Raw genomic sequence first — 14,170 nt, forward strand, 5'->3', positions numbered from 1 at the left:
CAGTATCTGTCACACTTTCTCCGACAAGTATGCGTTGGATGTTACGCCATTTCTCCTGTCGCATGGCGTTCCTTGGCGCGCGTTATGTGTGGAATTGCAGATGGCAGGAACGCTAGGCAAGATGAGACTTCTAAGGCTTTCGCATTTCACTACTTTAGGCGCTAAAACCCCTCGTAATTTTTTGTAATTAATTATTTAATCGGTTTAATGCTCCGTGGGTCGTCATCCGCTGTGCTCGCTGCTCGCGACGCTCATCTCTCTATCTGTGCTCGGCCGGTTTCGTTCTCCCAGAGTTCCTGTTCCCCCGCTAGGGAATCACGTTGACGTCAAGATGGCGCTCTTCTTCGAGCAAGCTGTCAAAACTGCTTTCCAAAATTACCCCAAATCCACTGTAAAGCCTCTTCATTATGGAACAGCCGGGATCCGCGACAAGTAAGTGCTGGAGTCAGACTCAGCGTTTCAGCAGCTTCGCGAAAAGAACGTTTCGCGTAGCAATGCTGTCGTATATCTTGAGAACCGGTCCCTTTAAAGACGTGGCAGTGCTCTGCCGTCGGTTGGTGAATTAATCGCAGTATTTGCGCCTGGAACGGCCACAACATAAATTTCAGCACAGGTAATGTTCTGACATATAAAAATTGGATGCAATACATTATTTTGAGCATATTTGCTCTACCTGATCAGACTGGTGTGTTTGTTCCATATCCTCAGGATCATAGTATCTAGGGAAGTAACTTGCGAGCATAATTTTCACGTAGCTTTCGCTTAGACCGTATTATGGTATTATAGCCGCCTTAGGTGCCTAAGGCTGCCTATATTGGTTTGCGAACGCGGTTGCGCTGTCATTAGCCAATTGTAGGCCGGCGTAGTTCCACCTGCTGAAGCTTTTCTTCTAAACTGACGCCTTACATTAGCCGCCGTTCCGCCTATCTTCAACATTAAGAAAAAAATGAGTCCTTATTTATGTACTAGCTGCTTGGTTTAGCGATGGTTCTGCAGACAGCGCGGAATGTCTGAGCGCCGAGGCCGAGAAATCAGCCGACATGTATCGTTTCATTTTATTGGATTTCTATTACGCTATTGAACACATTTTGTATTCATGAACTTTATTCGAAAACGAAACTTGAGGCCTTGTTATCTCCACGGTTTGTGGACAGCTTGCTTGCAGCTTCGCAGCTCAAGTGTGAGACATTTGAATGGTTTTTGTTCTTGGAAGTGTAAAATTATAGTGAACGTTATGCTCTTGATATTTATTACTAGATATTATTCGTCGTTTTTTGACCTCATAAAACCACGTTTCATCCACTAGCCCATCGTGATTTTCTCTAATTGTGTTTTTAGACTGTAAGTGTTGTGTTGAATATATTCTATTTGACATAAATGAGGACATTGTTGAAATACCTGCTTGCTCTTGCAGAGGAGAAATTTTGGGATCATGTATGTTTCGCATGGGCATCCTTGCTGCGTTACGCGCAAAATACAAGAAAGGTATGCAGCCGTTTTTTAAGCTCTGCCTGCAGATATTGTTGATGTTATTGGCTCTGCATGAGGAGTCGTTCCCGTGTGCTTGCCTGCTCAGTTTGCATTCCGAGCTACCAAAAAGCGCAGCAAGCAGTGCTTTTATAACAGCTTTTTTCTTTTTAGGTTGAAGCACAGTGGAAATCTGGATAGCTTGAAGCTTTGAACATAGGAAAAATAACCATTTAATGTTTTTGTTGAAGCTGCTTAAGTCTTGCTTTTGTGCAGTGTGCTAAATATTATCCCTGTCTGACCTGAGTAATATGGAATCCACATCTTATCTGTTTTTGAAGCCAATAACAAGTGTTGTCACCTGTTTATCATGGTGTAAGGGCTGATAAAACCAGCACTACCATCTGGGTATTTTTGCCTTACCCCGCTGTGTACTCATGTGGCATGTGCTAATGGTGTACTCATTATGTCACCTGAGTTTGCATAGCAGGTCTTGTGCAACTGTCTTGTGTCTATCAGTTTCAGGCATTTAATCATCTCTACCAGCTTGCTATGTAATTTACATGCTATTGTAATTTACAGGCTTGTTTTGTGGTGAGTGTAAAAAAAATATGAACTGTATCTGACAAAAAAGAAATTCTATTTAGCACTTGTGTTATTGCACAGTAGCACCAGAGTGCTGTTTTTTATATTTGACCACATTGAATTTGATAGTGGTTGTCAGTGCATTTTTGCATGTTGTATTTCAGCCATAGTTGGTGTCATGATAACTGCATCCCACAATCCAGAAGATGACAATGGTGTCAAGCTTATTGACCCAATGGGTGAAATGATGGAGACCGACTGGGAAATTTTGGCAACAGAATTGGCCAATGCTGCGTGAGCTTCAATATATATGTTTATTGTTTCTGATTTTGACATTCTTTTTGTTTGCAGTACATATTACAGTGTTATCTGTTCTGTAACTGTTTAGTGTTATTTGAAATATCAGCACAAGTAAACTGGATTCAAGAAAGATAGGACAGTACTGGTATTCCGTTTGCTTGTGCTAATATTTTATGCAATGCAGTTGTGAACCAACTAACCCATCCTTATGCTTTGTTTTTCAGTGGCAGAGTCCTTCATTTTTGTCTTCCTCTGCACTGCATTTCAACCATGGAGGCAGCTAATTTTGATAAATGTAAACCGTTGTGTCCAACTAGCCTAGTTCACTACTTTGTTGCAGTAATTGGACTTTGATGCATGTATGGCCATCGACATACCTAGGTTTATGTGATGAGGGGGCACCTTTATTCACTTTGCATGTATCGATTTATCTTTTTGGCGAATACATTGTGCGTTTAACGTTTTTGTGCAGCACATTCACAGTCGATACCAGACAAATTGAACTCGGAGGGGATTGCAAAATAGTTTACTGTATCGATAATTTGATATTGTCAGGCATGCGAACAGAAGAGAACAAGGAATTGCAAAAGGAGGCTCTCCGGAATAGAAGGGGAAGAAGAGGAAGCTCACTATGTCTTGGTTAGCACATCAGGCTAAGGGGCAGAACCACTTTGTAAATAAACCTTAACAGTGTGGTGGAAGGTGCTGAAAGATCACCACGGATTCCTCTCTACCTTGTTCGAGCCGACGGCTCGCTGGGCTCCCCTCTTTGACACCCACAATGATTCAAGACGGCGATGCAAGGCAGCCAGGTCCAGCTGCACCCGCATGGCAGCATTACCATGAGCTGCGGACCTTTTCTGGCAAGGCTGGTGAAGACGTGGACGACTGGCTCACCAATTACCAGCGGGTGAGCAAGTACAATCGCTGGGATGCCACTGTAATGCTGGCAAAAGTTTTTTTTTTCTTGGACTCCACAGCCCTGACATGGTTTGAGAACCATGAAGCGTCCTTAACGAGCTTGGAGCGTTTTGAAGAGGAGATTCGAAATTGTTTCGGGGATACCACGGCAAAACGGAAATGCGCTGAGCTGACTTTATTCCAGCGAGCCCAAGGGCCTGGTGAAACATGCACAATGTACATAGAAGAGGTCCTGAAACTCTGCAAAGCGGTGAATCCGAGCATGTCTGATGAAGACAGAGTTGACCACCTCTTAAAGGGCATCGCGGTGGACGTATATAACTTTTTAATTACAAAAGAAAACTTAGATTCACCCACGGCCGTGATCAAGCACTGTCGTACGTTCGAAACTTTAAAGCTGCATCGCATAACCCCGAAATTCGGCCGTTTGCCTAACGTGACCACTGTTGCAAGCGTGGATTCCCACGAGCATTCACATGAGCCTCCGCATTTGGCCGACATGATTTGCCAAATTGTCCGTGATGAGCTCTCCCGCCATCAAGATGGGAACCGCGGTGCAATCTCCTGTGATAGCTGCTCCCTGCAGGCAGCTCTCATCCAGTGCTCTTCTTGGCGTTCTACCGCTCCTCCTCCCGTCCGTGACCACCGAAAAGACTCATATGGCCCTGCTCCCCCAGCTCGTACCCACTACAGGGCGCCACCTCCTCCGCAACAACCCCAGCGGCTGGACTTTGCTGATCGCTTCGATCCTGTTACCGAGGGCTATTATTTGGACCGTGCTCGTGAACCACCCGTCTGTTACCGCTGTGGTATGCTTGGCCACATATCCAGATTCTGCCGCCGCCGGAACCTGCCACCACGCTACCAGCGCCAATGGTGGAATCGCCGTTCTACTGTGAGTCCAGAAGTCCGTGACCCGGCCTATCTCCCTCCTTCGGGCTCCTACTGCTACGTACCACCACGCAACGACTCACCAGTTTCTGATCGCAGCCAGACTCCTCCTGCCCGCCGCTCCCGACAATCGCCTTCTCCCTGCCGTTCTTCTCCGCCACCGGGAAACTAGCCTGTGCGGCCGATGGAGGTGCGGTCGCCAGGTCATCGATATTGCCAATTCCTCTACCGGTCGTTATGCTGAAGAACCGCTTGGAAGTGTTAGTGGATGGTGTTTGTGTTATGGCCTTAGTGGATACGGGTGCTACAGTTTCCGTGATGAGCTTTAAGAACCGTCTCGGCCGCAAAATTATGTTTGGCTGGGATAGAACTGTCATATTTCGAGGTGTAGGGGGAGAATCGTTGCTTCCGCTTGGTATTTGTTATGTAAATGTAGCGATGGCTGGACACGAGTTTCGAACTGAATTTACGGTGCTCCCTCGCTCTACACACGACGTTATTCTAGGAGTTGACTTTTTACAGCAGTGTGGCGCAACTTTCGACTTCAACAGTGGCGAGATATCAATAAGCCCCAGCCTTCGATCGGCCCTCATAGAAGAATCGCCACGGGCGGTCCAAGTGTTTTCTGTCTTCGAGGATACCGTCGTTCCGGCGATGTCCGCCATCTTCGTCCCAGTTGTGTCTTCGGGTGCGGTTCCCGATGCATCCGATGCATCTGAAAGACAAGGAGAAGACGGCATTCGGGACTCCCGATGGGCTATATGAATTTAACGTGATGCCTTTCGGCCTATGCAACGCTCCGGCTACCTTTGAAAGATTTATGGACACTCTTTTGCGTGGACTGAAGTGGCAAATTTGCATGTGTTACCTAGATGACGTAGTGATTTTCGGGAGGACCTTCGCCGAGCATAACAGCCGTTTAGCTGTGGTCCTTAACTGCATGGAGAAAGGGGTCTCGTGCTGAACTCTAAGAAGTGCCACTTCGGTGAACGCCAGATCGTTGTGCTTGGGCATTTGGTTGACAAAGACGGTGTTAGGCCTGACCCACAGAAGATTGAAGCTGTCAGCTGTGTCAAAGAGCCCAAGTCTGTGAAAGAACTCAGGAGCTTCCTGGGACTTTGCTCTTACTTTCGACGCTTCATCCCTAAGTTTGCTGACATAGCCTACCCCCTCACATGCCTCTTGCAGAAAGATATTTTTTTCAAACGGACTCCTGAATGTGATTCTGCGTTTCGCCAGCTCAAATTTCTTCTTACCTCGCGGCCCATACTGCGTCATTTCAGTCCGACAGCTCCCACTGAACTCCACACTGACGCAAGTGGCATCGGCGTGGGTGCTGTGCTCATACAACGGCATGACGGAGACCAACACGTCGCTTATGCAAGTCACACCCTTAGCAAGTCCGAACGCAACTATACTGTGACGGAGCAAGAGTGCCTTGCCGTCGTTTTTGGCGTACAGCGGTTTCGCTCGTACCTTTATGGACGTTCCTTTACAGTCATCACCGATCATCATTCACTTTGCTGGCTGGTGAATCTACGCGACCCCTGCGGTCGGTTGGCCCGCTGGGCATTACGCCTTCAGGAGTTCAACTTTACAGTGTCGTACAAAAGTGGCCGCCAACACGCTGACGCTGACTGCCTCTCGCGGCTGCCTCTCGCAACTACCCTCTGCGATGACAACTTTGACGACTATCTTGCCGCCGTTTCCGTACAATTTCCGGATCTTGCCACTTTTCAGCGAGAACAACGAAAAGATCAAGACTTGGTATCACTTTTTGAAAAAGCTCGTGATCCGGCATCTGCGAACCCTTTCTGCATTCGCGATGGTTTGCTGTATCGAAAAAATTACTCGTCTGGCAGTGCACGCTTTCTGCTAGTCGTTCCGGCTAGCCTCTACTCCTCTGTTCTACAGTCTATGCACGATGACGTTACAGCTGGGCACTTGGGGTTTGCCAGGACTCTTACGCAAATTAAGGAACGTTTCTACTGGCCAAATATGCGTCGAATGACTCAGCGTTACGTGAACTCCTGCGTGCAGTGCCAGCGGTTCAAGCTCCCCACGACTTCTCCGCCGGGCCACTTACATCCGGTGACACCACTGACCACACCATATGAGCAAGTGGGTGTTGACCTCATAGGCCCGTTTCCCTGCTCGTCCAAAGGCAATCGCTGGGTCATCGTGTGCGTTGATCATCTCACGCGTTACTGTGAAACTGCCGCCATCCCTTCCGCCACCGCCGCTGACGTCTCGTTCTTCTCCACGCTGTCGTCCTCTGTCATGGGCCTCCTTGTGTAATTATCAGTGACCGAGGCCGCCAGTTTACGGCAGATGTTGTGGAGCAGCTTCTGCGCTATTGTACTTGCCAGTTGCGTCACTCTACGCCGTACCATCCCCAGACAAATGGCCTAGTCGAACGTACAAACCGGACACTGACGAACATGCTTGCGATGTATGTTGACTCGTGGCACAAGAACTGGGATGACGTGCTTCCTTTCATTACTTACGCCTATAACACCTCGAAGCATGAGACAACTTCCTATAGTCCATTTTCCTCCTCTACGCCCGTCCGCCTCGACATTCTCTTGACACCATTTTGCCGTTCTCTCTCGACACCGAGCCATCTGTTTCGAGCACCCTCTGCCACGCTGAAGAGGCTCGTCGGGTCGCCCGATTACGCACTCTGGCCTCGCAGGACCGCTTTAAGCAGCGCTACGATCGTTGGCATCAGGATGTCTCCTACCTTCCCGGCGACTTAAGGTGGCTCTGGACACCTCTCCGCAAGCGTGGTTTGTCCCAGAAGCTGTTGTCGCACTACACAGGCCCATTTATTGTGCTCAAGCGCATCAATGAGTTGAACTACGTCGTGTCTCGCCAATGTTCCCAAGGTCGCCCCTCTTGGAAAACACAGGTAGTTCATGTCGCAAGAATGAAGCGCTGCCACTCTCGCTCGGGACTCTGACTGACAGCCCAGGGGCTTCGTCTGTGAAGGGGGAAATGTCAGGCATGCGAACAGAAGAGAACAAGGAAGTGCAAAAAGAGGCTCTCCGGAATAGAAGGGGAAGAAGAGGAATCTTGGTTAGCACATCAGGCTAAGGGGCAGAACCACTTTGTAAATAAACCTTAACAATATATACAACATACCAATAGATGAGCTCCTTTGTAACCTAGAAGCATGAATACGGTGCATTAAGCTAGCGGTGCCCTTTATGAAGTGATGGGCTGACCGTTGCCACAATTGCAGCCTACCACTCACTGCTGTTGCTGCAACTTCTCCCCTGGTGTCACCTCACTCTAGTTGTGGGCGCAAGCATGCACTCCAAATATTTGGAAAGGCTAGATCGTAGCATTCAAGTTCACACTGCTTGCACCTTGTGTCTCTCGTCACGTTTGCAAAACTGTTGTTAGGGTTGAGTTCACATCAAAGCCACAGTGGACAATGCTTTGTGAAAAGCCATTGCTGACCTTAAGAAGTCTAATTTTGTTACTTCCACACTATAAACACAATAATGACTAAATTAAAATAGTGTACAGTTGATTTCTTCGTTCCTTCAGCAGCGGGGGAGGCCACATGAAAGCTCCCACAAGCCTTCGGTCAGCTAGGTTGGCTTCACCGCACAACCCGTACACTGAACTCTGGCTGTGCTGCATGACAGCAGTGTTGCAATTCACGCTAGACTGAAGGCCACTTTCAATCCGAATCCACGTTCACCTTGCCAAGTGGTTTAGCAGCGTTAGCCTTAGCAACAGAAGTCCAAGGCTGCGCAGCTGTCCCAAAATGATTGTGGGAATGCCATTAGGGGAAGTGCCCTTTGCAGGGGCACGGCACACAGTCCTGTATAGACCCTATTCGCTATCAGATTTAGTGGGCAGCAGTTGTGAAAACCCTATATTGCGGCAGCCACCGTAGCGTTGTGCGGTTCGAGGCTAAAAGCACTAGAAAAAAAATACCGACGTACCAGCACCGGCCTGTCGGCCGCTATGTGACTTGAGTAATTCGACTTCTCCCTACTGAGCGCTGCTCGCTTGTCGAACACTCGAGATGCTTTGCAGCGCTATCCAGCAGTGCAACCAGAGCTCTGATTTCACCAATGCCAGCATCAATGCTGGCATTATCTCTCTCTCTGATATTGCGTGTTGCCTGCCATGGTCGTCAGTAAAGCCACAATGACGTTGAGCTAATAACTTCTATATCGAATGTTCCACTAAACTGGAGTTTATAAACACGAACACCACTACTCTGTACTTTTGCATGGAATTTTCAAAGGGATATGCTGTGAGTTTGATATAAGCAATAATTCAATATGTCCAGTTTTGTTATATCTAGGGTTGACTGTAATTGCAAAGCCTTTTCGTTATTAGAGTAGTCAGTGGGTGCCACTACGCTTAGCTGCACCCGGTGTGGTAGCTAGAGTATCAACTCCCCTTCTCCCTTCTCCCCGCATTTTTTCTTTTCTCTTCCAGTGCATGTCTCTCTTGCCGTATTCTTCTTGAATATGGTGGCCCATACCTTACTGCATGTAATTGACTAGTAACCACATGTAATGCCTACTTAGGGAATTGTTTGCACGTTGATTAAGTAGAAGCAGAAAAGTGAATGTGTGAAATTGAGTTAGTGAGCGGAGCTGTGTGGCAAAATAAGCATAGCAGTGTTCTGCAGTGTGGATGAACGTGGCGACTAGAATGAAAAGTATAAAAGCCAAGAATAAATAATTAAGTAAATAACTAGTAATGGTTTGCAAATACTCCTTGAGAATTTAAAACATTGACAGTCATATTATTATGAATATTTAGAAACATATAAAATGGCAGTTGGGCAAGTATGAAAGCAAGATGTGAGGGTACTGCTGTCGCCCAGCTGAGCAGACTGTGGTGAAATATAGGCGTCCCGTCGTTTGTAAACACAGTAAATTAAATCCTTATCCTCTTAGTAGTTTATAAACAAACCTCTAATCAACTAATGCAATCACTGTTTGAGCATGGAAAACATTTGAACTGATTGCACGTAAATGGTAAAGAGCTACTGAAATGGTTAATAGCGCAAGACTAATTCCAGCATCCAGAAAACAACCAAACATATATGCATAGTAATGAGCTACTGGGAAAGGGATAAAACATATTTTCAAGAATGACTAGGTAATACAAATTTTTAATAATAAAAAGAAACTCTTTGAAAATATAACCTAATTTTTATAGATATGAAGGGTATCCTATAAGCCTTTTAGCTCAGTATGTTAGGTGCTACCTTTGTCCATGCACATTAATGGAAGGCAGAACATGAACAGACAGCCGCAGTTCAGATTGACTGAAGCACTGGAAGTGATGGCATGGCAATCTCGCCAAAGTTAATCTAGTCTGGAAGTGAAGGATTTTTTACTTCATTTCTTGCATAAGTTTTTTACAAGTAAAAAAAACATTACACAGAAATCTAGTAGTGGATTGTCAAGGAGCAGTTCTTAGCGAGTTCTGAGGAGAAAGCATTCTGCCTGTCGCATAGCTTAGAGAGTTTATATATGCCAAACAGATTCCAGGAGATGTCTATTCTTGGAAGTGGTATGAGAAATAAAATATTGCAGGATGTGGAAAGATGAGATTAAAAAAAGGAGAAGATGATACTTGCTGGGACACTCATGGCTTTATACCAAGGTGGAAAATTATCAGCTGAATGGAAATAAGAAAAAGTTAGGAAGATTCTTAAGCTTCACCTTGAGAGTAGACACAGTAGTGCCTTTAGCACTGCCTTTCCATTTTGCAAATTCTTTAACAGTTCTTATCTTGTTTATATTATTAAAATTCTTCAGGTTATTATTACTCTAACAATTACAAATGCACATTAGTGAGTCATATGAACCACAATGTGCTCACTAGGTGTCCCTCGGTGCAAACACCTTTTACAGCCTATGCGGTGTGCGTCCACCTAACATGCAGAAGGCCTGGGTTCGGACTCCAGTGGCTACAGATTCATTTTATTGAATTCCTTTTATTTTCTGAAATATCTTATTAGAGGAACCTCCTCACCTATTTTGGCTTCATGTGGACCCTCCGCCAGTTCGTTAGCTTTATTTGAGTGTGGTGTGTTTGAAATTCCCACGTAAGGCTATGTCATGGTGATGTCATGACTTCGTCAACCGACCAGGATTTTTCCCGACTGGCGTCTGCAGCGGCAGTGGCTTTTTGGCAGAACAAGCTGTGTATGCTATCGTGGAAAAAAAAAAATGCTATAGCTGTATAGTGTTTGGGAACTGATGTCTGAGGCATGTGCTGGAGTATTCACCCTGGAATTGAAGTTTCCTGATTGTGGCTGCTTTATCTTTGAATATTGGAAAATCAGTTTATGGAAAAATATACCTGGACCTTTGCTGTAAGAGTGATGTGCCATGATTAATTATGAAGAACTTATTTTCCTATTTGAAAGGACATTGAACTATCCGTTGAACATGGTGAATCAACATATTCAGCCAGTGCAGAATGTTACCATGAACATCTCGGTCAAGTTGCATGATTCTGTATGGTGCATAGCACTCACAAATGGAGTGCAAAGTAAACTCTTTACTGCGCACTGTTGCTGGCTTGCAGCTGCACTTAGGTTGCTACGGAGCAGTTGGCATGTCGTAGCAAAGCCTACTTGTTGGGCTTGGTTTGTCTTCTAGAAGGTACTGTGTGGCTTAGTGGCTTTAAAGTTCAGCCATGGTTCAGCTGTGGATTCCGAGGGCATGGGTTTTTCAGTCCTGGGACCTTATGCCAGTGGAGGCAAAACACAAAGGTATCCATACACGGTGTGATGTCAGTACTCATTAAAGAACCTAAATTTTGAGCTTTCTACTACAGTGTCCCTCATAACTCATGTGTCACTTCGGGATGTTAAATCCGCAATTCACAATTCTTAGATGTATTTCATGGCACAGCGAGCCAATACAGAGCATAATACAGGAAAGTGCTTCACATTCATCATGGAGCTAGTCTTGAAAGAGCAGTATTTTAATGCCATGGATTAGATTGCACAATACTGATAATCGCTTGGTGTGGTGAAGCTATGGCATGGTATTTTTAGATAAGGCACTTGCTCCACATGGAGTAAGACCTTTCCTGGGGCAGTGTTCAAGATCAGTATGGATGGAAGAGGTAATATATTGGAGATGCACATCGGAGGGGGGGGGGGGGGGGGGGGGGGCTCCATAATGCATTGCACTACAAAAGACCCTTGTAATAGCATGTCATGTGTATGCTTGCGTCTGCCATGGACAATAGCAACCAGTTGTAGCTGTGGCAATGGCAGAGTGTTGTTTCTGGAGTAGCAAGCTGCTGAAAGGTAGGAAAGAATTCAAGTTAAGAACTGCTGAAGCTATTTGATAAGAACTAAACGCTGCACTTAAAATTTTCTAGTCTTGTCTGGGAAAAAAAAAAAAAAAAAAAAAAAAAAAAAAAAAAAAAAAAAAAAAAAAAAAAAAAAACTGGCATTTCTTGTGAGGTGCCCTGTTTACTTTTGCGGTAAACTTTTTGGAGTTGGTTTCAGATAACTTTTTCATATTCCTCTGGAGCTTTTATTTTCCTCTCCTCGTGGTGCTATGTTCTTAATGGTGTACTGAGGCAGCTGCACTCTTTGTGATGTCTTTTGGTCTGTGCCACCAGGGACAGCTCTTTGGAATCAGTGCTGGATCGAATAGTGGCAGCAACAAACATCAATCTTCAGGAGCCCTCCAATGTATACTTAGCCCATGACACACGGGTGAGCAGCCCTCAGCTTGCTGAGGCTGTGAGCGATGGCGTCAAGTCCATTGACGGAGTCGTCAGAACATTTGGTGAGCAGCATGCGACTTTTTTTGTCTACTTAATTAGTAGTTACGAGAAGTTTTGCTATGAAAAAGAAGTCCATTTTCTTTTAAAACGAAACAGTATTTTTATTGCCTGAAAAGGGGCTTCTCATACTCTTCATATTGCCTTGTTATGCTGTCAGCCTATGAGTTTCGCATTTCTAAACTTCTGGAAAATGAGTGCATTGTGTATTTGCCTTTGGCCAGAGCAGTTGTTAATCTCATAAATCTAGGTAACTAAGTCGCACGCTTCATGGAGGTAATATTATGTCGCCTTCGAATAGGACACACGCATCTTACTCATAGTTTCATTCTCAAAAAAGAAGATGAACCCATATGTGAAGACTGTGGGCATGGACTGACGATAAACCACATTTTAATTTCATGTAAAAAACTCGAAAAGCTACGGAAAAAGCATTTCACTCAATTTTACACCAAACAGATACCATTCCATCCATCACTTCTCCTAGGAGAGAATGCAATTGTAGACATTTCATGTGTTTTTAGTTTCTTAGAAGAAACATCTTTCCTGAACAAGCTATGATATCTTAACACTTCATTCCTTCTAAAAAAAAAAAAACCATAATATACCTTGTGCTTGGCGCATGATAGCCTGAGTTGCTTATGCGCCATAAAACGCAACACAACACAACACCCCTTTCTGTTTATGTTGGACAATGTTAGGAAACTGTAGTAAGCCTTTGCTGCCTAATGAAAACTTCAATTGTTGCTGTGTATGCCTAATTAAGTAGGCAACTTTTTGCGCATATGTGTGGAAAATTCGTGGCTATACCCTGAAGTCACATGGCGACCACCAAGTCGCGTGACCTTGACCTTGACAGAGGTTACGGGCCACTTGGTGCCCTATGTGACATTGCCCCAAAGTCACATGGCGACCACCAGGCTTAACACAGAAGTTTTACCTCTAATCTCCCCCAAGGGGAAAAGCGTGCATGCCCAATGGCTCGTCCTACCTACCGTAGTGAAGCTTTCGCTTCAATATCTGGTGTTAGTGATGAAATTGCGCAAATAGATTCAGCATTTACTATGGCTGCGATATGAAGGTACATTACAACTGTCACCTTTGTGAACCCAGCCTCCAAGGTACTGTGTAAGATGAGCACTCCTGAAGTAGTGGCTGATGCATTAGTTTTAGTCATTTGGATGCGTGATGTTTCATGCTGGTGGCTTTTGGATTTATAACTTCTTGGGTAGGCTTGGGTAGGGTCTGTAATGCATGGGATGAGTTCAGTCAGCATGAAGTCTTGCCCCATGTGCACACTAATACACCCTGTCTGCTCTGTGAATGCTTTGCACCAAGAGTGTGGTTGCTAAATGTGAATGTGAACCACAACTTACTATCACAAGTGGAAGAATTTCTTTAAAGGAGCATGCACAGGGTTTTTAGAGTTCCTTGAAAGCTATGAGGATCTTGGATTTTTGTAACTGCTTCTCAAGTACCCTTAAACTGCCTAAAACATGTTTTTGTGAATTACCATTGTTCGAAAAATGGAAGTTTTATGTTAATGAATTGATAATGTTGTGAAAAAGTCTGTGTACTGGCAGTGATGCTTAATCCCCTTGGCACGCTGCTGGCTTCAAGAGCATGTGATTGCATCTCGTTGCTGAGGAAGCACATTTTCAAAATCTTTCCAAAATTTTCTCGATTGAATATATCATGGGGCAGATGTAGCTGCCATTTCAGCATGCAGAAAGGTGGAAAATTGCATTCTTACTAACAGTCTTAGGAGGGTGCATTTGAAAGACATAAATTAGTGTGGACAACAAAAAAGAAAGAAAAATAACATTTCCCAGCCTGCACTGCCTAAGGCACAGTGGGCTGTCATTTGTAAGGCAGGCAGGATGGGTTTAAAGTGATCTATTACCACAATTTTGTTTGTCATTATTAATGTTAAGTCACTTGGCTATTATTTAAATAAAATTTTCTGAACCATCATCATCAGCATCAGCTGGACTATACCCACTGCAGGGCGAAGGCCTCTCTCATATTCTTCCAATTAACCCGGTCCTATGCCAGCTGCATTCACTTGAACCCTGTGAACTTCTTAACCTCATCCACCCACCTAATTTTCTGCCGCCCTCTGCTGCACTTTCCTTCCCTTGGAATCCAGTTTGTTACTCTAAGCGACCATCGGTTATCCTCTCTTCGCACTACATGTCCTGCCCATGCCCAT

The 14,170-nt window shown here is 45.0% G+C and overlaps 1 protein-coding gene across 1 annotated transcript in view; it reads left to right on the plus strand.

Annotated features, from left to right (window-relative positions):
- The first annotated feature begins 301 nt into the window (after positions 1–301).
- The window catches only part of nst (phosphoglucomutase 3-like protein nst), a 47,246-nt gene continuing 33,377 nt past the window's right edge, over positions 302–14,170 (plus strand). Inside the window, exons 1-4 of the mRNA XM_084591113.1 lie at positions 302–432; positions 1,415–1,485; positions 2,217–2,346; positions 11,794–11,963. Of these exons, the coding sequence (XP_084447239.1) occupies positions 332–432; positions 1,415–1,485; positions 2,217–2,346; positions 11,794–11,963 (472 nt within the window). The 5' untranslated portion in view covers positions 302–331. The remainder of the gene's footprint in view (positions 433–1,414; positions 1,486–2,216; positions 2,347–11,793; positions 11,964–14,170) is intronic.

Source organism: Amblyomma maculatum, chromosome 1 (assembly GCF_055883805.1).
Source record: "Amblyomma maculatum isolate TAMU_Amacu chromosome 1, ASM5588380v1, whole genome shotgun sequence".
NCBI classification, from domain to species: domain Eukaryota; kingdom Metazoa; phylum Arthropoda; class Arachnida; order Ixodida; family Ixodidae; genus Amblyomma; species Amblyomma maculatum.